This window comes from Lagopus leucura, unplaced genomic scaffold (genome assembly GCF_019238085.1).
Source record: "Lagopus leucura isolate 7727_CA_CO unplaced genomic scaffold, USGS_WTPT01 Super-Scaffold_774, whole genome shotgun sequence".
NCBI lineage: Eukaryota > Metazoa > Chordata > Aves > Galliformes > Phasianidae > Lagopus > Lagopus leucura.
Window position 1 is genome coordinate 725,071 of NW_024962258.1, and position 24,989 is coordinate 750,059.

The following is a 24,989-nucleotide window of genomic DNA, read 5'->3' on the forward strand; positions in this document are numbered from 1 at the left end:
ATAAGACTTTCCCAGTGTTGTATGCTGAAAGTTGCACACCTCTTCCAAAATCTGACTTTCAAACAGCTTAAGATCACACTTCCTGTAGTTTAACAGAACTAGGAGCTAAAAAAGGAATGTGCCAAACAAAACAGAAAAATTTCTCTTGACACTCAAGAGATTATACTGTGCTTGCCTGAAAGGTTGTAAACAGAGAATAGTAGAAAGTGACTGATTACTTCAGTCCTTTAGAATTTGAAGATTTAAAACCCTAGCTACTGAATTCTTCCTTTTTTTTTCAACTGCTGACTGTATGTTAATTCATTCATGGGCAACATCAACATGGTTTGGGTTCCTAAGCAGTAAAATCTTATGCAAAAGGGCAAAACATGTTCACAACAAAATTCCTAGGTTCTTAAGCACACAGAGGTTAGTACAATCTCTTTCTTCCTACCTATATATTTTCCAGTACAGACGGCAATTTTATTTGAGAGTATGTTCCCCAGATAGGTCGCTACTTTAGCAAATTCTTAAACACCCTGAAATTTTCAAGAACAGAATGCTGAATGCGTCTGCGTCTTTCAGTTTTTATGTTCTGCGTGTAAAATATAGTCAGGTTTTTGATTTTGCTAGCTGAGATGAGTATTAAAGTCTGTATTTGTTTCCTCATCTTTCTTTCTTAAAACCTGAACTTCACCTTCATTCGTACCAGCAGCTGTTAAAAAGCTAATATTTATCAATGGTGTTTATATCACAGTACTAACTGAAAAGTATTTGGTTTTAGGTAAGTGTATTTTCCCAGGCCTAGTGTGTGCAAGATGGATCCTTATGTTCCGCTCTTTTTGATTTTAATCATGGCTTTTTCAAATATTTTGCAATAAGACCATTAAACCATGGACAATGAACAAAGACACAAGATTTCAGTTTACGATTTTAAAATGAATATAGCATGAATTACAGTCAGTTCTCCCACATTTCATAATTTGAGCTAGTGTGAAAATACAGTTATGGAACGTAATAAAATATAAGTAGCCTGATGAAAAAATAACAAAGTTACACTGATAGCAATCACAGATGCTAATGGAAAGAAAATAAAGCATTTAAATTTAAACTTAGAACTTCTGTCAAACTGAATTAGCCAACAGCACCCCTTTCCAAGTAGGTAATTATACTAGGATTACCACGTCTATTTAAAAAGACGAGGGCTTACACACAGGTGCATGTGTATATTTCTGTCCACCTGCTTTTTTACTTTATATATTTACAGAGACTTTAAGATACCTTCCTTAAATAAAGTAATACTACATAAATAGTTTTCCTTACCAAGCCAATAAAACTGACCTCACTACAACAATGATGTAAAGTCAAAAGGCCATTTCATATGAAGAAATCCACATTAAAAACACATAACAAAAGTAAAGTGAAACTGTATTTAAAAAGTTGTAATTTTTCCTTGTAACAGCTGGAAATATAGTACAGGACATCAATACAATGACTGGACAGGTAATGACATAATTACTGGAAACAGTGTTAGGAATCTCAAATTGCCAAAACAACAACAACAAAAAAAAACCCGTAACTAATTAGTGCAGTCTAGATGAGAGAAAAACTTAGGCATTAGGAAATGGCTAGCAAGATTGTCATTGACAGCTCACTTCTTGTGAACTGTGAAAGTGTAACAGTTCTAGCAGGTACTAACGTATTAAAGAAAAAGGAATATTATAAAGAAATGTTATTCCAAAACCCCCTCATTCAACACACGAAAGTGATTCATTCAGGTATTTTCTCTCCCCTTTACTACCTTAAACAACCTTTTTATGCAGTTTTCCTTCTTGCTTGACAGTTTAGTTTAATAAAATCCACATATCAAAATAACCTCCTTCAAGCATTTTCAGCAATTCAGTACATTTAGACTAGAGTGTCTTCATCCCTTGACCCTTTTTACATATTGATCATGTAAAATTATCTTGTGTAAATATTTTTCTTCAGAATTTTCAACACATTACAATGTAACATCTTGGACTGTATTCATAAGAGAAGTGATCTAGAGTTTGATCTAGAATTACTTCGCTATTAATGTCAGATAAGTCACCACTCTTTGTGATTTTAGAGAAGACACTGTACTGTAGGCAGTAAGTCTGAACCTATGAAGAAAATTAACATATTTTTTTAATTTTTAATCATCACCAAAATATATTATAGAGTTTTTCATTTTCATAACTTATAACTACCTATAGTACTTATATTGCCCAACAAAGATTAGGAACCCCATCTTGAGAATCTACCCTGTATAGATTATCTGTATTGATAATATCTATAATACTATCTATATATCTTTATAGATAATATAATATAAATAATACTATCTATACACTGAGAGATCTCCAAGAAATCTTTATGTTTAAGCATGTTAGCTTAATGGCTAGGAAAAGGCTCACAAAAGGATCATATTCATTGCACTGTACCCAGTTAAGAATTCAATCTGAATGTTTTTGTAACAGGCCAGAAGTTTTATTCACACACAAGACCAGAGTGTTGAAAAACACAAAAAAAAATGCAGTGAGAGAGATTGAGTTTACAGCTCTTACCCTGGACATCATAGAGTCGCACGGTATGTGTCACATGGTGGAAAAAACATACAACTTCTGAGAAAATTCTTCCATGAGCAACTCTTACAGTAGGTGGATCTGTAAAAATATAAGGCTGAAAAAAAAAAAAAAAAAAAAAAAGGCAAAATTATTTAATTATTTTAAAAATTTGCATAAAATGGTGTGCATAATTTAATTATCTCATAGGTTTTTGGGTTTTTTTTGTCTTTTCTTTTATGGTTGTTTTAAATAACATATTGTATCCTAAAAATCTGCAAAAAATTAATCATTGGTGGTCATAAATTCACCAAATTTTATTTATTTAAAATTTTAAGTTGTACTTTTCCTTTATTTGAAATTACGACAACCATCATAACAAATCTTAAAGGTATTCTACAATGATTAATGGATACAAGACCTACAAACACAGTACTATGCTACTATAAAATGTAGTGTACTACTATAATATCTATGAGCTTAATGATAGCAAAATTATATTTGCTCATCAGCAATCAAATACTACAGTTTCATCATTTATGGGAGATGGAGGGTTTAACTGTCTTCTGCTGGACGACAGTTTACTTTATCAGTGGTACACATCCTATAGGTTCCTTTGCACTGTCTTACAGACCTGCATGCATATCTTTCTGAAAATAGAAGGGGTAATGCAAGTCAAAAGCACCTGCAGTTGCTCTGATTGGGCAGCTCCCTGGAACTCAGGGTAGAACAGGGAAAAGGTAAGAAAAGTCAAGTTAGAGTGTGTTTCCTCTCTCAAAAACTAGCTGAATGGTTATCAAAAGAGTGCAACTACTTAGTCACATCATATGCCGAGACTCAGCTAAGTACAAGTAGTTTAAAAACAGTTGATTTCAAACTAGACTGTATATGCTATATGCTTTAAAAATGCACAGAAATATAGGAATGCTTGGGTTGGACAGGACCTTAAAGATCGTCCAGTTCCAACCCACCTGATGTGGGCACAGAGTTGCCATCCACTGGATCAGGCTGCCCAAGGTCCCATTCAATCTGGCCTTCAACACCTCCTCCAGCGATGGGGCATACACAGTTTCTCTTTACAATCCGTCCCAGTGCTTCACCACCTTCTGACTGAAGAATTTCTTCCTAATATCCAACCTGAATTTACCTTCATTTAATTTAAAACCATTCTCCCTTGTACTATCACTATGAGACCAGATAAAATCAGATCTGTTTTCACTTTATTTATAGGCCCTTTAAATACTGAAAGAGCACAACAACGTCTCTTTGGATCTATCTTCTTCAGGTAAAAAGTTAAAAATAGGCAAAAGGAAAAAAAAAGTAAAAGACAAAATGAATAAAACGAGAATTAAGCAAAAAAGAAAAAAAGAAAAACCAATATTTGTGAAAGTACCAGACAGAAACAGCATTAAAAACATTGTATTTAAAAAAAAGAAAAAATATATTTGAAAAGGATTCTGATGAATGTCAATAGAAAGCCATTTTCCTTCTACATGCACACTGTTATCAGAAGACAGACAGGGTAATAACTCAAAAGATCAAAAGTATCTTGAGGAAGACAAAAAAAATCACAAGTACATACATATCCATATACAACATGACCCAGAAGAATAATTACAGGTAGATACAGTGCAACATGCTCCTTTGTATATTCACAGAGAAGATTTCATGAAGTACTGCATAAAAAAGAATGCAGAAGAGACTCTCAAAGACTTTCCAGTCACACATTTATCGTTAAAGCTTTAGGAAAAACAAACAAAAAACAACAACAAAAAAACAAGTGTTTAACAAAAATACTGCCAGAGTTTCAAGAAGCAATTCTGCAGCTATCAACTATAGTAATGCTTCATACAACAATCTTGTAGAGGACTCACAGTTTCTCACACTCTGGTAACGTATATTATTTCATGAAGAAAGTGTTCTTTCCCTACGTTCAACTAAAACCAACATTTTATACAGTTAAGCAGTACAGAAACCCTTATGAGGAAACAAAGCTATTCAACAATTGATCTGAGAAAATGCTAGGCAAATTCCAAAGTGTCTTAGTCTGTCAGTACAACAGACCAGATGTCATGAAGAATACATTTGCTAGATCAGTAATAAGGGAGGAGTTAAGTATCAAAGGGGTAAGAAAGCCAGGTGAATTAGTATACTATGATAACAAATGTCTGAAGATCAGGCCTTAGCTCAGAGTATGAGCTAGGTTTTGGATTCTCTTGTCTTGATGAAAAACTGACAAGATCAGTCACTGGAAACTGTGTATCTCCTATTCCCTTTGCAGAAGAGATCGATATCTGTGTTTACCTATCACACAAGCAGAAAAGCCCAACTCATATAAGCTGTGACTACTTCCTCCTAGAACATGTGTTTAGATTAAAACATCACAGAGGAAGAGCATTACTGACAGGAAGGTGGAATAACTAAACGTTCCCAAATCCTCCATGGTGATTAGGGCATGAAGAGCCTCAGTTTGGCAAAAAGCCAAGAGAACCACCAGAAAAACAAGCTTGAGAAATGTGAGGTCTTCAGGTCAAGCAAATAACCTTACCAATTACTGCAGAGGAGAACACTAATTACATAAGCAGCAGTCTGCTGTATACATTCTGTTAGCAAAGTAATACTTAACTTATGGCCTTATTTCTCTGTTTGAAAGAACATTTCTCAGTAGGGCCTATCCCTCCAGCCCTGCAATTTATCTAAAAACAAAACAGTAAAATGGAGAGATGCTATTTGTAGTAAGTCTGTGAACTTACTAAAAGTAGATTTTTTTTTAATTAAAAACAAAACAAAACAAAAAAAAACTGGAGGAATGTTATACCAACTAACCTGATAGCATAAAACATGATGGCAATACTGACAACTACTACCAAAATACCTTGTTCCAATACCAGTAGAAAGCTCAAGTGAGGGAACTGTTTAGCCCGAAGCTCAGGGGAGACCTTACCAATCTCTATAACTACCTAACAGGAGGTTGTGGTGAAGAAGGGTTCAGACTTTTTTCCCAAGTAACTCGTGGAACCAAAAGTTCTCAAGGATGCTTGCTGCTTTCTGACTGTTGGGGAAATTGGAAACTTGAACAAGTATGGTACTGAGGGAACAAAGAATACTCCTAATGCATACTTATCACTTAGAAAAGCACTAATCCTAGGAAGAGAATCTTAAGAGCCATCTGGAGGCACACTGCATTCAGAACCTGTAAAGACATAGTGACCAGATTTGCCGTACTGAAAATACTTCAATGAATTAGGCCTTTAAGCAGGGGAACTTTATGCACTGAATGAACAATTAGTCTAGCAGTACTGTAAATTTCCCTAGTGAGATGCACAAAAGCCTGTGAACATATCGTGACTTTGAAAAACAAAGATATATTTGATCTGAAGATTTGAGATGCAAAAATAGGTCTCTTGCTGTTCAGACACTTTCTAAATGAAGGGAACAAACAGCTATAGAACTATTTTCAAAACTCATGTACAGTTTCAAAACTTCATTTCTTAAACAGTTAAAAAGAATAGCTGCCATAATACCCAATTCCCTCAGCTTCCCTGGTATCAGCTTCATTGTCCAAGGCTCAGCAGCCTTCTGTGACAGGTTTTGTTTAGCCATGTTTTCAAAAATGGGATAACAGAATCATGGGTCGATGGACTCAGAAACCATTTTTGAGTACCAATTCTCAAGAGAAATATAACAGCTTGCTCGTGGAAGATGAAAAAATGGTGAGATAGAAATTTAAAGGAAGACTATTTAGAATAGTACGTCACCACTCCCAGCGGTATCCTAAACTACCCAGAAAGAACTCTGTGTTGAAGTGCCAATGGGAGAGGAATGACTGGATGCTTGCCTGCATGTAAAAGTTTACTCGCTTTCATAGAAGTTGGCATGGAATGTTATAGCTTGAAGGCATGAGATATGGCTAGTAAGACTTCTCTGCTGACGTAAGTTCAAGTACTACTAACCATCTACTACCAACATAAACGTAGCCTACAAATTTCTGGCACAGGACTGGTATAGCACATGACTTTCACACCAAAAATGTCCAGAGGAAAGCTTCCCAGCAGAGACTCAATCCCTCTTGATACGCTTGAGACTTAAAGCAAGAAGTCAAAACAAAGTCAAGGAAAGTGGCTTCTTAGTAACTTATTACAATTCACATGGCAGTGCACACAAGTGTTTCAGAAAACAAATAAAATGCTATGAATGCTAAGAACTATTTTAAGAAATACATGGTACAAGAAAGACAATAGAAATTTTAATGCTTCAAAAAGACAAAAAAGCACCATGTAGGGCAGATCTCTAAGTGATATTTGTGATGCTTAAAGGAAATGTTTATCACCAAGGAGAGAAAAGACACTTCAAAGGGAGCTGATACTGGAGTACTGTGAGCATTCTAACTGTCCCTATGCACATTTCATTTCCTGTTATTAGGCATGCAAAAACAGGGAAAGCATCTAGAGACAAGATCCTATGCTTGAGGAATAGGCCTCTACCTGTTTCAGAGGGAAGATCTGAAGGAGGATGCAGAGCAGTATTTTAAATGGACAGTCTTTCCATTCATGCAGCAGAACATCCTAATCTGGCTAATACAAATGCAGATACTGTTATCTTTTCCTTGGGCATCAAGACTAAGCAGTTAGATAATGTAGATTCATTTTACCTGACAAGTAAATGCAATAGGTAAGCCTGACAGACATAAAAAGGAATCTGTCATTAAAAAATAGCAATTTTTTAAAAACTAGTAGCAGCAGCTGCTGCTGTAAAAGCTAGAGACTATAATCAGGAAATCAAGTCCAACCAGAGACAAAGCATGGTGAAAAATTCCAGCACTAGAGATCCTGCATGATAAAAATATCTATTATTATAAATTCTGAGAGTATATAAAGTATGCAAGGTACATACATATGTGCATAAGCACAGCTGCCTGAGAGAGAATTTCCCAGCTTAGGCATTATCTAAAAAGTCTATTTTATTGAAAAATTATTCTGTAAAGCAAGAAAAAGAACAATTCACATCGATCCCACAAACACTTAGCTCTGACTCTAGGAAAAACCGCTTTGTTCTGTTCCTTACTGATGTTGACCACAGCTTATGAGTAGGTAATCATAAATTGATTTGTGTTAAATACATAAAACAAAATACACTGAATAAGTTTAGCCTGTTTATAGAACAGTGATGTTTCACTGCAGATCAAACAGATGTACAGAGTTCATCATCTTTCAGAAAATCACATAAGAAAAACATTTTCAATTCATAAACAGGATATGTTACTGTATATTTGTTGTGATGTGTGACAAAAACGTCCTCTCCTCCAAATCTTGGTAATACTGTCAGTCAGCAAAAATGTCAGCAGCACTGACATTTAAAAACTTAAAATACAGCCTGTATTTTCCCCATTATCTTTTGCTTCTGCTTTACTTTGCAGAAAATATGTATGTGCAAGATGAGCACTGTGTTATCTCTCTACAGTTGCAAGATAAGAAATTGGTTAGAATGTTGCAGACAGAGGGTTATGGTCAATGGCTACACGGCCTGGTGGAGGCTGGTAATCTTGGGACCAGCACTTTTTAACATCCTTATCAGTGACACAGACGACAGGATTGACAACACTCTCATCAAGTTTGCTGATGAAATTTCACTGCACTACTTGGACATCCACAGATCTAAGACTCCAGATGGGATCCATGTAAGGATGCAAAAAGAGCTGTCACTGCCAAGCCAGTTTAAAAAACATACCAGCAGTCTCAGCTAAGTGGGGAGGTCCCAGAAGACTACAGGTTGCCAAAGTGACGTGCATATACAGGAATGGTAGGAAGGAGAAATAGAGAACAACCAGCTGAACAAAGCCAAACAGCACGAGCTTACGAAAGGCAGGTCCTGCCTGACCAATCTCCTTCCAAGAGAAGATGATCTGCTTAGTGGACGAGGGAAAAGTTGTGGGTGTAGCTTACATGGACCTTAGCAAAGCATTTGATACACAGCTTTCTCCTGGAGAGACTGGATGCAGATGCTCCGTCTGCTGGGTAAAGAACAGGCTGGATGGCCAGGCCCAAAGGGTTGTTGTGAATGGAGTTAAATCTGGCTGGCAGCGTGTCACAAGTGCCATTCCTAAGGACTCAGTATTGGCACCGGCTTTGTTTAATACCTTCATCAACCATCCTGTCATTGTTGGGGAGTGGGTGAATCCCCAGCGAGTTTGCCAGTGACACCAAGTTGGGTGGCAGTGTTCACCTGTTTGAGGGTAGAAAGGCTCTACAGAAGGATCTGGACAGGCTGAGGTTAATGAACTGCATCCAGTTTTATGGCATTCTACAAGGCTAACCATTGTGTGCAGCAACTGGCTGTCAAACTTTGCCCGGGTGATAAGGAACAGGACTCAATGAAATGGCCTAAGCTTGCATCATGGAAGGTTTTGACTGGATATCAGGATGAATTTCTTCCACACAAAAAGTGCTTAGGTGCTGCAAGAGGCTGCCCAGAGAAGTGGTGGAGTTGCCATTCTTGGAGGTGTTCAAGAAACATGTGGATCCGGCCCTGAGGGACGTGCTTTAGCAGTGGACTTGTGATGTTAGGTGGATAATTGGGTTTGATGATGGCATGGGCCTTTTCCAACGTCAATGATTTCATGAACACTTTTTGCAAATTTTTTTGTAAAACGTTCAAAAAAAAAAAAAAAAAAGGAAAGAATCACCTACCCACGATCAAGAAAACTGCTTATACATTATCCTACTGCCACTTCTCATTAGGACTTAGGAAGTTCTAGTTAATACACCTCACACTGAGAATCCTACACAGATGGCATTTCTTCATTTCTTTTAAGAAAGCAAGCGTTAGTTGAAGATGCTTTAGAAACTACAATAACATCACACTGTTATTCCCAGTAGGATAATTATTGTTATTAAAATTCTAACCAAATGATCCTGCTTGTATATGGATGAAGTGGAATTTTTTAAAGAATCAAGATTTCATTTTTATTCTACAAAAATCTGAACATACCACTCTTTACGTTATGTAAAAATGTAGTTCTATGCCACTGATCATGAAAATCCAGTGTGCATGTTTTTTTCTAGCTGTACTTGTATTCATGTAATACATTTCTCTACTCATGACAGCTTTTAAGCAAAAGACAAAGTAGCACTTAGAATAATACAGTCAAGAGTTTGAAAATATAGCTGATGGAAGATAAAAATTTTTTTAAAAAGTGCTTTTACATATTGTTTGGGTATTTATCAACCAAGATCTATGACATTTGGAATTCAAGATTGAGCCCTGTTGAACATAACGGATACAAACAATTATGTAAATCAAAACTTCCAAGTGGCAGATCTTAAACAGAATGTTTCTGTAGATGAGACTGCTAAGCAAAAAGGAAATGAGTCTGACCAGTTCTAGACTGATTCGTACATAATACAACAGAATGGTTACTGCATATTTCCTATAAGGGACAACTCAAATCTAAATTTATTTCATAAATTTAACTTTAACCTCCCCAGAAGAAAATATGCAGAGGACATATGTTGTGAACTACCAAGCTTCTTACAGCAGTTCATTATTTTTATTATTTATTTTCTGAAATACCCCCATTCCCATTCCAAAAGTGCTACAATGGATTTCTTTTGGTTATGTAAAGCCAGCTTAAAAGCACTGTAATTTCTGAATTTCCAACTAGAAAACCAGTAGGAATGTAGTTAAAATAGTGATAGGCAACTTGGCACTTTAAACAAAACAGATGCTTGGTTTGCTACTCTCTGTGTATATTCATCAGCTGAGACTTCGCATCTTAACTACTGTATTAAGCTACTGCACAAATCTCATTTAAAAAGTACTACACTCTGAGCTGGAAGCTTCTCAATCCCCACCAAGAAATCAGGAGAACTGGAAAAGTGCAAATACTGATCAATCAGTATCTCCTATACGTTTCAACGTACAAACTGAAAGTGATCTTACAGACTGAATAGTCACATCCCACTCAATTTCTTGTGAAGTCCAGCATCTTAAATTCTTTAGTGAATCAAATATTTTACAAATTTTTGCACTTTGAAATTAATGCTTTCCTTTTGTTTTTAAATCCAAATTCAAGACTGTAAAGAAGAAAGTCATACCAATAATTTCAATAACTGACATTATTATACACAGTCACACAGATATATCTGTGTTAGCAAAACCTATTTACATTTACAGAAGGCTTCAAATTACTACACGACTAGAATCTCAGTGCAAAGAGAAGTTTACCTTGGCGTCTCCATCTGGTAAGAAGAGATAAGCTCCACTCTTATCACGATTACTGGTAGTTCCATACCAAGCAAATTCCACCTTCATTTGATGGTTTTTACCATCCTCTTTTGTATTTATTTTCTAAGGACAGAGAATCATGGTTGAAATAGCTTGGCAGAGTTAAGTTTCCACAAAAAAGAACAAAAATTGTTATAAAGATAGCATACAGTGTTTTGAACTGTAATGCAACATACCTCCAGTAATCCAGATGTTCCAGAAAACCATAGTTTCATGTAAGAATTTTCTAAAATTATATTATCCACAGAATTTTGCATCTCTTTTATCTTGAAAAATCTGTCTGGCTTCTCCTGCACACTATCCCTTCCACTCATATATATATTATAGTCCGCTAAAATTGCTTCTGAATTTGGAACTTCCAAAACCTGGTAAACTCCAAGCCCCAAAGGTGGTAGATGTGCCAAGAAAGAGATCTATTGTGAACAAAGAGAAAGCCATTATAATAAAGATGAAAATATCAACTTCTTACAGTAAAGATATGCTCAAAATGACTCCTGTTGCTACAAGTAAATGAATATGAAATTATAACTGGTATTCCAAATTAAAATCTCAAATACGTGAAGAATTAACAAACAAAAAGTACCTATTACTGACTTGCTTAATATCAAGATCATTTACACAATGCAATGATTTTGAATATGTGATGTGTAGTTCTGAGTAAATATGCTATTTATCATAGATGTATGTTGCAAATCAACTGAATATGAACCCTACATATAACCAAAAATGCAAGTAAAAATCCAGAAATTTGAATAGGAAATTAAAGCAGCTGTCTTATATTTTGTTTCTATTTGTTTAGGAATAGAAAGTCACCGAAACAGAAGAGTCACAATCAAAGCTAACCCACTCAAAACAGTTTGTTCAGAGTTTGAATTCCTGATATCTAATTTTTTTTTTCTTTATCCTGTCTCAGAAAACAATTCAGAAAAAAATAATTATCTTTGGTATGTTTCTGCAGTGACAACAGCAACATGAAAGACAAATCACGTTTCAGATAGCCATACGATTTTTATAAGCATGGTATGCAGTCTCTTCTTTATTGCTGGCAAAAATGCTGGTAATGCTGGTGACTATGTTGAAAAAGCATGTTTTGTAGCTGAGAATTTGTTGTATTAAATAATGTTACTCTCTGTATCTGTTGTAGATTCCATAGAAATAAATAGGAGGCATTACTGTCAGAGTAAGTAGAAGTTCAATAATTTATCAGCTTAACAAAGATTTTAATTTAATGTTAAAAATTTTTTTTCCTTAGAATGACAAAATTAATGTCACTACCTACAGAAGGGAGAAATACACAATAACAATACTTAAAGTTCACATTACTACATCTATTTACATTAATGTTTCACTTCATTTTACTGTGGATCTACAGTATCTGTAGATAATATATATATACATATATATTATATATATATATTTTTTTTTTTTTTTTTTTCCTTTTTTTTTCACTTAAAGCAGCATACCTGATAGGCTTCATGTGATACTGTAGTTGCTCCATCCCAAACAGCACTAATCTGGACAGTAACAGGTTTTCCCAAAGGAGATAATAATTTAACTCTGGGTGAACTCACGATGACCGAAACCACTGAGAACCTCTCTTGTTCAGTAGGATTATATATCAAAAGATACCTGAAAAAATAGATTTGTCAAATTATATTTGGCAAAGAAGCCTCCTCCTTCAGGTTTAATACTACTACACATGAATTTTACATACAGAGGTTCAAAACAATGTTAGAACAACAGGTACATATCACAACAAATAAATATGCCAAACAACCAGGAAACAATGGATATTTAACATCAATTCTTGGAAGGTTCCTTCCTTAAAGCTCTTATTTTCCGGATACAAAAACAGTTTTGAAAACACTGTACAATCAAAATAGATGACTTTCACATCTTAACTACTAGATTCTTTATATAAATAGCTGTAAATATTAACATATAGGTTATTTCAAGTGGATTTTTCAGGCTGAGCTGTTACAATCTTAACTACCCTTAAACATGAATATATCTGATTCAAATTCTTCAAGGAATCTAGTTTATCTTTGGTATAAAAGAAAGTTCATAATTATTTAAATTATAATTTACCAGAATTCTCTATGAAAACTGAGTGCTTATACACTGAATAAGTGCCAAACCCCAAACCTGCCCTGGGTTGGAACTAGATGATCTTTAAGGTCCCTTCCAACCTAAGTCACTGTATAATTCTACAAAATCTTGTTAGGTGAGTACTGAACAAATTATTTGTATGTAATCTTAGGCTTGCTCTTGCATTTTGGCACACCGCTTAGGTTATTAACCAAAATAATTTAACTTGAAGCTGAAAAGAGCAATTGTAAAGCTTTTTTTTTTCCTTATCGTTTCAGATAAAAACCGAAAAATAAAATGGTACCAGAACATTTGTACCTCACACATTTGTAAAACTATCACTGCATTTCTCATCTTCTCATTAGTAACCTCCAAGAGCATGCAATGTACAATTTTTCCCTGATGTTTCTATCTGTTCATTTCTGTTCATTGTCTCTGACAATAAAAAAATGTTCTTGCCAAAATTTATAATTGCTTCTTCAATACATGTGAGAACCAACAACCTTCTTAATGTTTCCACTGTAAAACAAACTTTACTTCTTCATGAAATCTTATCTTTTGTTGGATTCCACAATATTTCTGTCATAATTATGAAATCCTTCCTTCAGAACTTCTGAAGTAGACTCTCCCTATTCTCTCTGCCATTTTATATACAAATTTCTCAGGATTTTCTGAATGGTTTTCTTTCTTTTCTCATATCTTCTCTTCCATCATTCTCTCTCATTCTATCATTCTCTCGTATCTTAACTTCAAATTCAATTATCATCTTCAAACTTTAACATCCAAGGAACAAGTTACTTATACATAGCTAAACCCTTTAAACCATTTCCTTCCCCACCTAAGTGAGCTGAGGTGGATCTCTACACAAACACCACAGGAAAGAGAGGTCTGCTGGCAGGTTTGATGTAATTTCAGCAAAGCTGGGCAGGCAGTGGACAGAGAAATACTGAGGTTATACATTGGATATATTGAAATAGCAAGATTTCGGACTGAGAGACAGCAGCAAACCGTTAATAGTTAATGAGGAAGCACAAATTTTAACTCCTCATTTTGAGAGAAAGTACTTATAAGTACAATCTTCACCAAAATTTAATCCACAATTAAACTACAGATGTTATACAGGTGCACAAGGAACCTCGTCCACTCTCCTTCCACGCTGTGCTTTCATTTTGATTTATTACAATATTACTCTAATCTTAACAAATGCAGTTCTGCTCCACTGATACTGAAAATCCTTAAGAACAGTGACCTGGCTACCTCTTCCCACTTTGCACTGGCTCCCTCCTTTCATTTGCATCAAAATCTGTCTCTTCTTTTCAATCTCACTGTTCAACAATACCACCCTATTACTTCATAACCAGAGGGAAAGCTCAACTTCAACTTCTCAGTTGTTGAATAAACAAAAATCTGAGGCTATAATAGATTTTTTGGTACTAAGATGCTTCAAATAACCTTGCATAAATAGCTTCCCACATTAAAAGGAAAAAAAATCTGTTTAACTCCTAACTTGAAGCTTCCTGTACTGAATGTACTGAATTACTGAATGTACTGAATTACTGAACTATGACTGCTGTCCAAATCAATTGTTTTCCTTGTATCTAGCCATGGTAAGCTGCCAACTAACACAAAAAGCACACTGGGACAATTTTATGTTGAGGACTCCTAGTAAACGAGACAAGAGTTAATATTATTCTAGGTGAGCTTTTGAAGTCCTTAACAACTTCTGCATGACTTTCTGACAGCCTTCTCTAGAACTGGGTAGGTTATTAATACACTCGTTTCACTGAAGATTTTAAACTTTAACATAATTTTTTTTATAATGGTTGTGAAATTAAAAGCCATCTAAAACAAAACTATTCTCAAGTTTAAATGTCCTAGAAGTAAGAAGATCAAAAAAGATTTAAAAAAAAAAAAAAAAAAAAAAAAAAAAAAAACCCAAAAAGATTAGTGAAAGATTTCTTTTTTAAGTACTTTTCACATACTGTGATGGAAGAACATAAAAATTGTCAGGAATAATACAAATCTAAGACATGCAGCACCAAAGCTCAGAGTATACCATCATTCTCATCTATCAGAACGTAATAGAAATACTTTTTCTACACATGGGAAATCTTGTAAGTAAAATTCTAACCTAAATTTACAATTCATTTTCATTTACAATACTACATGACTGCATTAAATGCAAATTACCCACTATATAAATAGGAATTTTATGTGAAAACATTCCCAGCAATTTCCCATATCTTAACAACTGGCATATAATCAACATATTTCATCTGACTACATGTACTGTTAGATATTTGGATAAAAAGCCTCTTGGGTCAAGTTCTTGTGTTTTACACCCTCTTGAATCAATGTATTTTAAGTGTATTATGTTCTTGTAAAGTGACGCAGCCATAAAAGGTACTAGTGGTAGGACAGACTTTCAGAAGCAGAAATATAGGAATCTTGTCAAGACAATTTTTTTTTCCAATAACACAGAAGTATTTATACCCAATAAGATGATAAACATTGTGTATATGTAAAAGCAGTGACAAATACAATTTGTGATATTTCCGAGGTACTATCCAAGGTTTGTTATTAAATAACAATCCACTGCAACTATTTTAAATTCTATATGAAACAAAAAAAGCTACATTTCAGCTAAGCTGTGCCACTACAGAGAGCGTCATCCACAAATGCAGCCTATAACTGTTTAATATGTTAAGAGAAACAATGTGACAGTACCTAAAGGTCTTCTACTCCAGATCTGAAGACCAGAATGAGAAGTTCCAAAGCAGCAAACTATTATTCAGGCTACTGCTCCTTGGAAACAGCACTGAGAAAACTAACAAACCTCATATCTTTTGTCAAAATAAAGGCTGGAGACTGAGAAAGAGATCTTCTGGCTTCACCAGGCACAGATCTTGCCTGACCAATCTGGTGGTGTTCTATGATGGAGTGATGGCATCAGTGGACAGGGGAAGGGTGATGGATGTCATCTACCTGGATTTCTGCAAGGCCTTTGACATGGTCCCTCACCACATCCTGCTCTCTAAATTGGAAAGGTACGGATTTGAAAGATGGACTGTTCAATGGATTAAAAATTGGTTGGCTGGTCACAGACAAAGGGTTGGGATCAATGGTTCTGTGTCAGGGTGGAGGCCGGTCACAAGCAGTGTCCTTCAGGGGTTGGTCTTGGGACCAGTGCTCTTCAGCACCTTCATCAATGACAGACGATGGCATCGAGTGCACCCTCAGCAAGTTTGCAGATGACACCAAGCTGAGTGGTGCAGTCAATACACTGGAAGGAAGGGAAGCATCCAGAGGAACTTGGACAGGCTGGAGAAGTGGGCCCATGAAAACCTTATGAGGTTCAATAAGGCCAAGTGCAATGTGCTGCACTTGGTCAGGGCAATCCCAGGTGTTTACACAGACTTGGGGAAGATCTCCTTGATAGCAGCCCTGCAGAGAAGGACTTGGGGTCCTGGTGGATGAGAAGCTGGACATGAGCCAGCAGTGTGTGCTTGCAGCCCAGAAGGCCAACTGTGTTCTGGGCTGCATTAAAAAAGGGGTGGCCAGCAGGGAGAGGGAGGTGATTGTCCCCCTCTACTCAGCTCTTGTGAGGCCCCATCTGCAGCACTGCGTCCAGGCCTGGGGCCCCCAGTACAGGAAGGACGTGGAGCTCTTGGAACAGGTCCAGAGGAGGCCACTAAGATGATCAGAGGGCTGGAGCACCTCTCCTAAGGAAAGGTTGAGGGAGCTGGGCTTGTTCAGCTTGGAGAAGAGAAGGCTCTGGGGAGACCTCATTGTGGCCTTCCAGTACCTGAAGGGAGCTTATAAACAGGAAGGGGAGCAGCTGTTTACGAGGGTGGACAGTGACAGGACAAGGGGGAATGGGAATGAGACAGGGGAAATTTAGATTAGATATTAGAAGCAAGATTTTCACTTGTGGGGAAAGAGGTTGGGGTGACACACTGGAAAAGGTTGCCCATGGAGGCTGTGGATGCCCCATCCCTGGAGGCATTCAAGGCCAGGCTGGATGTGGCTCTGGGCAGCCTGGCCTGGTGGTTGGCGACCCTGCACATAGCAGAGGGGTTGAAACCAGGTGATCATTGTGGCCCTTTTCAACCCAGGACATTGTACGATTATACAGTACTTTTAATGCCTACTAAAAAATTCAGAAAAAAAAAATTTACTTCAAGAAACACAAGCTAAAGTGATAATCAGCATTTCATTCATTTATTCCAGAAATAAATGAATTCTGAAGTTATTTTAGGATAAACTGTACTGAAGTAAAATTAAATCATGCAATTTTTAACAAATCTAACCATGGCCAATTGTTTCACAGAGAGACCATATACTCCATCTGCGCATCAAGAACAGCAGTGGAGTAAACTGCTCTCAGTTTACTCATTCTCAAAAATGAAAAACAGATGGAAACCTGAGCTCTGAATCCTTAATGGAATAAATCTCTGATGTAGAAATATTTGTAATTTCCAAAAAGCAAATTCTGCCACCTGCCTATAAGACATTTTTTGAAAGAAACACCATGAATTTTTTTGATCCTATATTTACCTGGGTCTCTGAAATCCAGAGCGAATACCTTTTATTCTTATATGCATGATGATTTTTCCTAGTTAACATACCATATGGCAATAATAAACTCTTCTCCTAAACATGTACATTCAAGTTTCAAAGAAAATTTTGAACAGTTTATTCTGTACAAAATATTTAAAATTTCCCATTTGCTGTGAAATATTTTCACAATCATAGCCAACTCCAATTCTTTTTTCACATACTTAAATAAATTATCAAGAATATACGTGAAGGAGTTTAGCTATATCTACAGGTAAAATGCAGAAAATGTAGATTTAGATTTCTTAACAACTTTAATCAGTCTTCAAAAAGTCCGGAACAGCATTTATTTTTTTTTTTAACCAAAAATTTACTGTATTTAAAAGCCATTAAGAAGGCAAATAGACTATATAACTAGTCTTGCACTGAAAAATGAATAAGAACAGAATAAGAATAAGAAAATAAGAATAAGAAAAATAAGAATAAGAATAAGAGTAAGAAACAGAAACATGTCAGCTATGTTAAGCTTGAAAGTCAAAGCTGGAGGGTGTGGGGTGAAAATTATGAAGCCACATTAAAATGTCTGAAGTCCTAAAAATGGACTGAATCATTTCTATATATGTTTAAGTCCAAAAAAAATCATTAGAAGAAGTGGTGGTTAGAGACCAGAATTCAACTAGAAAAGTATCTCAAGATGTTGGCCACTGAATGGCCCTTGATGTGCAGAGATTTCATAATTTGAAATGAAGCTGGAATTCACTCAAGAAAGTCAGCTCAATGGAATGGTAAAACAATGAAAACTGTCCAGACAGCGAACAGTAGGCCAGATGAGAAACAAAACTGGTCTATATTGTAAAATATGGATTAGTTTAAGGTAAGTGAGTTAATCAAGTAACACTTTCTAGAGTGAACACTGTTAAGGCCATAAGGGAGAAATGAACTGGGAATCAGCATTGAAATTCTGCAAGGCACCATCTGCCATGGTAGCTGCCAAAAACACCATGAAATAATTCTGAACTGTGTGACTTTGTTGGAAGCTAAAAACTTTAAAAAAATATATATGCATATACAAAAAAAAAAAAAAAAAAAAAAAAAAAAGCATCACAGAGAAAAGACATCACACAGTCCACTTCTCTGGTGACAGTGGTCAAGCTCATCTACTTAAAAGTCTGTGCACTGCAAAAGTGTATGACTTCTCCTTAAAAAAAGGCTTCCACGATTCTTGCACAGAAGCCCAAGAAAACATGTAATCCTGTGATTTTTAACATAGGATGAAACTAAAAAAAGCCTGAAACCAAAAAAGATTCTTACATTATGCAAAAAAAAAAAAAAAAAAAAAAAAAAAAAAAGCTTTCTCTTTGTTTTAAAAAAAACATGGAAAAAAGCTTTGAAAAAAAAAATAAGCATACTCCTGTTTAAGAACTATGGATCACTGAGTATCTACACAAAACACTGGACATAAATGAAAAAAAACAAACTCATATTGAGAATTGTGAACACTTGGTTGTGCTCACAATTCTTACTGTCTTTTACATGAGAGTCAAGATCTCCCTAGTCAAAAGTATAACTGAAGTGACTTTTTGGGTTACGGGTTACTTCATCACTGTTTTTCCAGAGCCACTCAAGTTTGCATGCATTTCTGCTATAAAGTAATGAAGGAAGAAAAATAATTATTTCAAAAAGATCAGTGTTTTTTTCCTACAACTCCGTCAATTTCTAAACTGAGCTTTAAAAGTACTAAATATTTTACAGTATTTCAAGATATCTTTTAGTTCCAATCAAAACTTATTTAATAAGAAGGTGAGCTAACAGTTTCAGAGGAAATAACTCAAAATCTCATATATGAAAAATCATGAGTCCAGTCCAGTTTCAGAAGTCATTTACATCTGACTCGTGTTTTGTTTCAAAAAAAATTTCACTCTGTATTATTGAAAATCTTTTCCCCATCTGCAATACGAATCTGAAATGCAGATTCTTGAAAAACACACTTTTTCGAATTTACATAACAAAAGCAATGAACTATAAGCCTCTCTCTACATATATATCTTAAACTACCATAAATACCATTTGGGTCATAATCTGCTTTTAAATGGCAAACCGAATAAAAACATAAAGAAATCAATTTATCAGATGATTTTGACTTTTGAACTTCTTAAGTCTGCAACAAAATACTGAAGGTATTTTTGCAGAGATATTCTTGGATATCTGTCCAAATTTTGTTACCTATCAAAAAATAATTTTCTTCCTAAATTATATCCAGGAAAGAAAGAAAAAACAGTAACACTCAAATACAGAATAACACAATATCAAAAAGTTGTTTCCATGTTGATTTTACTTTTTTTTCTTTTTTCTTCACAGAAGGGAAAAAAAATATTTCTGTGCCAAACTGTTTCAGCTTAACTACAGAATCACAGAATCACAAGGTTGGAAAACGACCTGCAAGATCATCTGGTCCAACCACCCTCCCATTCCTATTAGTACAAGCACTAAACCGCATCTCATAGCTCCTCATCCAGGCGCCTCTTGAACACTGCCAGGGACGGCAACTCTACCACCTCCCTGGGCAGCCATTCCAGGGCCTGACCATCCTATGAGAGAAAAAGTTTCTCCTAATGTCCAACCTAAACCTCCTCTGGTACAACTTCTGGCCGTTTCCTCGGGTCCTACTATTAGCCTGGAAGAAGAGGCCAGACCCTTTTACATCACAGCCTCCCTTCAGGAAGTTGTAGAGTGCAATGAGGTCTCCCCTGAGCCTCCTCTTCTCCACACTGAACAAGCCCAGCTCCTTCAGCCTCTCCTCGTAAGACTTGTGCTCCAGACCCCTCACCAGTTTCGTTGCCCTTCTCTGGACACGTTCCAGGGCCTCAATGTCTTTCTTGTAGTGAGGAGCCCAAAACTGAACATAGTACTCAAGGTATGGCCTCACCAGTGCTGAGTACAGGGGATGATCTCCTCCCTGCTCCTGCTGGCCACACTACTGCTAATGCAGGCCAGGATGCCGTTGGCCCTCTTGGCCACCTGGGCACACTGTTGGCTCATGTTCAGCCAAGCACCAACCAACATCACCAGGTCCCTTTCCTCTTCACAGTCATCCAGACACTCTGCCCCAAGCCTGTAGCGCTGCATGGGGTTATTATGGCTAAAGTGCAGGACCCGACACTTGGCCTTGTTGAACCTCATCCCATTCACCTCAGCACAGCGGTCCAGCCTGTCTAAATCCCTCTGAAGGGCCTCCCTACCTTCAGGCAGATCGACACCACCTCCCAGCTTGGTGTCATCTGCAAACTTACTGAGGGTACACTCCATCTCTTCACCTAAGTCGTCAATGAAGATATTAAATGGGATGGACCCCAGCACCGACCCCTGGGGGACACCACTTGAAACAGGTCTCCAGCTAGACTTCACTCCATTGACCACCACCCATTGAGCACGGCCCTCCAGCCAGTTCCTCATCCAACGGAGGGTAAAACTGTCCAAGCCACGGGCAGCCAGTTTCCACAGAAGGATACTGTGAGAGACCATGTCTCATGTTAAGAGATTTAGGATATTTCCTTTATAAATGCAACTGGATATGGACACATAGGCATGGTATATATGCATCACATATAAGAGGGGAGCAGTAAAGTGACAACCCGGAATTTTCTAGTGCATTAGGAAATATGCACTGGCATTTCTAAGCAACTAATACTGTTGATAATGTTAGTAGTTATTACTCAGCTGATCAGAAATTTATCTGTCCCCTACAATTACTCAGGCAGCTCTTTCATGAGAAGTAAAGAAACACTCTTCCTTCATAGTAAATATATCTGTCAAGTGTGAAAATGAAGTCTGCCAGAAGGAAAAGTATTTATTCTAAGCAGGCAACTCACTATGTATTAACGTAGATTTATTTTGCATTATTTTGCAGACACATCAAGGACAGCACTTGTAAGTAGAGCCTTTCTCATTAGAACAACTAGTTCTCAACAAAACCTCTATTTCTCTAGTTATTCTGATTGATCTAATTAAAGATGGTTTGTACAAAACAGATTAATAACATTATAGCGTACTGGTTACTGCAAAATATGCTGTTTTCTAACTCTGAAGAGTAACCTCAAGAGAAAAAAGACAAATGTATTAATAAAACCTGAATCATTAAATGGCTTGGGTTGGAAGGGATACCAAGGATCATCAAGTTCCAACCCCCTGCCACAGCAGGGCCACCAACCTCCAGATCTGATACTAGACCAGGTTGCCCAGTGCCCCATCCAACCTGGTCTTGAACACCTCCAGAGCATCCATTACCTCTCTGGGCAGCCTGTTCCAGCACCTCACCACTCTCTCAGCAAATAACTTCCCCTGACAGCCAATCTAAACCTTCCCTCTTTGAGCTTAAGACAATTCCTTTTGTATCATCAGTATCTACCTGAGTAAAAAGCTGATTCCACTTTTTTTTTTATAATCCCCTTTTCAGTATTAGAAAGGCTGCAATGAGATCTCCTCTCAACTTTCCCTTTTCCAGGCTGAACAAACCCAGCTCCCTCAGCCTGTCTTTGTAGTGGAAATGCTCCAGCCCTCCAATTATCTTCATGGCCCTCCTCTGGACTTTCTCCAGCAGCTCCACATCTTTCCCATATTGGGTGTCCCTGACCTGGATGCAGTACTTCAGACGGGTCCCCACAAGGGCAGAGTAAAGAGGGACAATCACCTCCCTGTCCCTGCTGGCTACCCCTCTTCTGATGGAGCCCAGGATACCATTGGTCTGGAGTTTGCTTCAGTCTGACCTCTTAAAGAGGAATTCAGCAAAACCACACGTGAGAAATGCTGCAGCTACTACTCCAGTAAATGTCCAAAATTGTCTATACTGATCTGCGGGTCTATCACCCATTTTGGTGACAGATTTAATGATTCAATTACTTCAAATTAATCACTTCTACCAAACACCTCTTCCTTTCTTCCGCTGCAATCATAGTATAACTGAATGTCTTTCTAACAAACTTTGTTTGTTAAAAGTAAAGTCTCATGTTTCCAATTATTAGTCTGTTGGAGCTTAACAGATGATAGTCATAAAACACTCTGTATGGCTTCTTCAGATTATTGTTCGTTTTCCTGCTAAGCATTCCCACACATTCACTTCTTCACATTTTTAAAATCTAGATACTCCATTTTTGCTGAAGCCTTCATCATCCACAGTGTAACACAGTATTTCTACTTTATTTTACACAAAACATTTCCAGATAAATTACCCAAAAGCAAAATGGCCTTTGACACCACACAAATGCTGCTCTCTGAATCTGTGATATTCTTTAATGCGTAGTCTCCTCCTGCTTCCATAATGGCTAGTTGATTAATCTACATGGTTTTTCCATGTGACGTGTACTTCCATTTATCTGTTCTATTCAACTGTTTCATTACTAAACTGTTTCCAGTTTAAGAAAGTTTTAAATTCTAATTTTGTATAGATTGTTCCCAGTATGACTTCAAATTTTATATTCTATTGAAATTCTATTTTATTAGCATATGATAGATATAAATGAAAGCATTTTGTGATTTTATGATCTAATCAAAATAATTCATTTATTGCTTAGTTTTGGCCTCACTCCCCCCCCCCTCAAAAGAAAAAGAAAAGAAAAAAAAAAAAAGAAAACGAAAAAAAACCAACCAAACAACCAAACACGTCCACCCTCTTCTGCTGGATAACAACAGATATAACTCAAATACACACAAGTATGAGTGGTCTGATAAGTTAAGCAAACAGTCTTACCATACACTGCCAGAGAAAAGTTCCTCTCTCATTCTGATAGCTTCTCAAAGCTTCTACATTGACTGTAGTCGGTGAAGGATCTAGTAAACAAGCTTACGAGTACAGCTGAGGGAACGTGGATTATTTACCCAAAGAAGGGGAGGCTCTACAACTACGTGAAAGGAGATTGTAGCAAGGTCTATCTCTTCTCCCAAACAACTAACAATAGGAATCAACAAGGAATGACTTCAAGATGTACCAGGAAAGGTTTAGTTTGGAGAAAAGAAAAAAATGTTCACTGAAATGGTTGTGAAGCCTTGGGACAGGCTGCCCCGGGTAATAACTGAGAAGAATAGTTGAGAATCTCAAAAGGCGTTTCAAAGACGTATAGATATGGTGCTTAGGGAACATGGTTTAGTGGCAGACTTGGCACAGTTAGATTAATTTAACAGTTGGACTTGATGATTTTAGAGGACTTACTCAACCTAAATGAATCTATGGCCATATAAAGTCGAAAAATATTTATCAGCTTACTTAACAAGATATGCCTCGTAATGGTGATATGTTCTATATCACATCTATCTGTGCTTCTTGTAAATTTAAGGTTCTGAATTTTAGACTATCAATACTGTTACAAGTACAACAAAAATGAATTCAGATCTCAGCTATAATTCTCATAATCCAATGAAACTCTTTGAGAATGTCTTAGATATCTACAATAAAGAAAATAATACGAACAGATTTTTCTCTTCGTAAAATGAAACCTGTTTTATGTTTATGATACGATCTTGCAGAAGAACTGGTAGAAACTTGAAATTTCAGACATACAATAGAATTTGAGTTGTTCTCAAAAGGTATAACAAGTGAAATTAGAAACCATAGTTCGTAAGTCAACTTTTCAATGCAGAATGAAACTGGTGACACGAAGAGATGCTATCCATAAATTAAGTAATATCACAATAATTCAGTGGTGAATGAGCTAATGTAAAATTGTTAAAATTACATTTTCTCAGAAGAAGCCTTAAAGACTGACAGTTCTGATTAACATACAAATAATTAAAAACAGTGATTCTGTGCTTAATATAAGATTCCAAGATTCTTATCCTGATTTGTGAATACTCCATTAACGCCTTCGTTTTGACAAACAAAAAGTTGTTTCTACAGCCATTAACAAGGTAAGAGAACTCACACACCTGTCAGTTTGTCCTGCAATACAGATATATTTATTATACCCACAGCTCATGCAAAAGGCAAAAAATTAAGTAGGCTACAAGTATTTAATCCTCCTACTCTTTCAGAGAATGCAACCTTTGAGTGTCTTTCTAAAGAAGAAACTATTGGACACCCTCAAGTAAACAGCACTTAAATAAACACAGACCACAGCACAGTAAGAACTATAAACTTCGAGAACACACATAAACACACAGAAAACCAACATGAACCTAAAACATGACTCGTAAGATTCTGTGTACCTACTACATACACCAGATACACGTATTTCCTGTGACTTGGATGGATTCTAGTGGCACACGTTACCTAATTTGGAGCACAACACTACTCTCCAATTAAGGATAAAAGGATCAAGTCCAAAGGCACTATTTTAAATTTTTCTTTTACCACAAAGTTGTGAGGTCTGAAGTCCAAGATGGGCTTGAAGCCCCCTGACTTTTTCAGGATCAGGAAGTGCCTTCACTAAAATCCTTTCCTTGTTCTTCTTGTAGTGTAGGCTTTATAAATCTGCATTTAAAAGGGAAAAAAAGTCTGATTCAGAAGAA

At 36.5% G+C, this 24,989-nt stretch overlaps 1 protein-coding gene across 1 annotated transcript in view; it reads right to left on the reverse strand.

The window, feature by feature from the left end:
* The window catches only part of MAN2A1 (mannosidase alpha class 2A member 1), a 111,277-nt gene that overhangs the window by 24,863 nt on the left and 61,425 nt on the right, over positions 1–24,989 (reverse strand). The window contains exons 13-16 of the mRNA XM_042864935.1: positions 12,311–12,476; positions 11,024–11,260; positions 10,788–10,910; positions 2,568–2,682 (exon numbers count right to left, since the gene is read on the reverse strand). Of these exons, the coding sequence (XP_042720869.1) occupies positions 2,568–2,682; positions 10,788–10,910; positions 11,024–11,260; positions 12,311–12,476 (641 nt within the window). The remainder of the gene's footprint in view (positions 1–2,567; positions 2,683–10,787; positions 10,911–11,023; positions 11,261–12,310; positions 12,477–24,989) is intronic.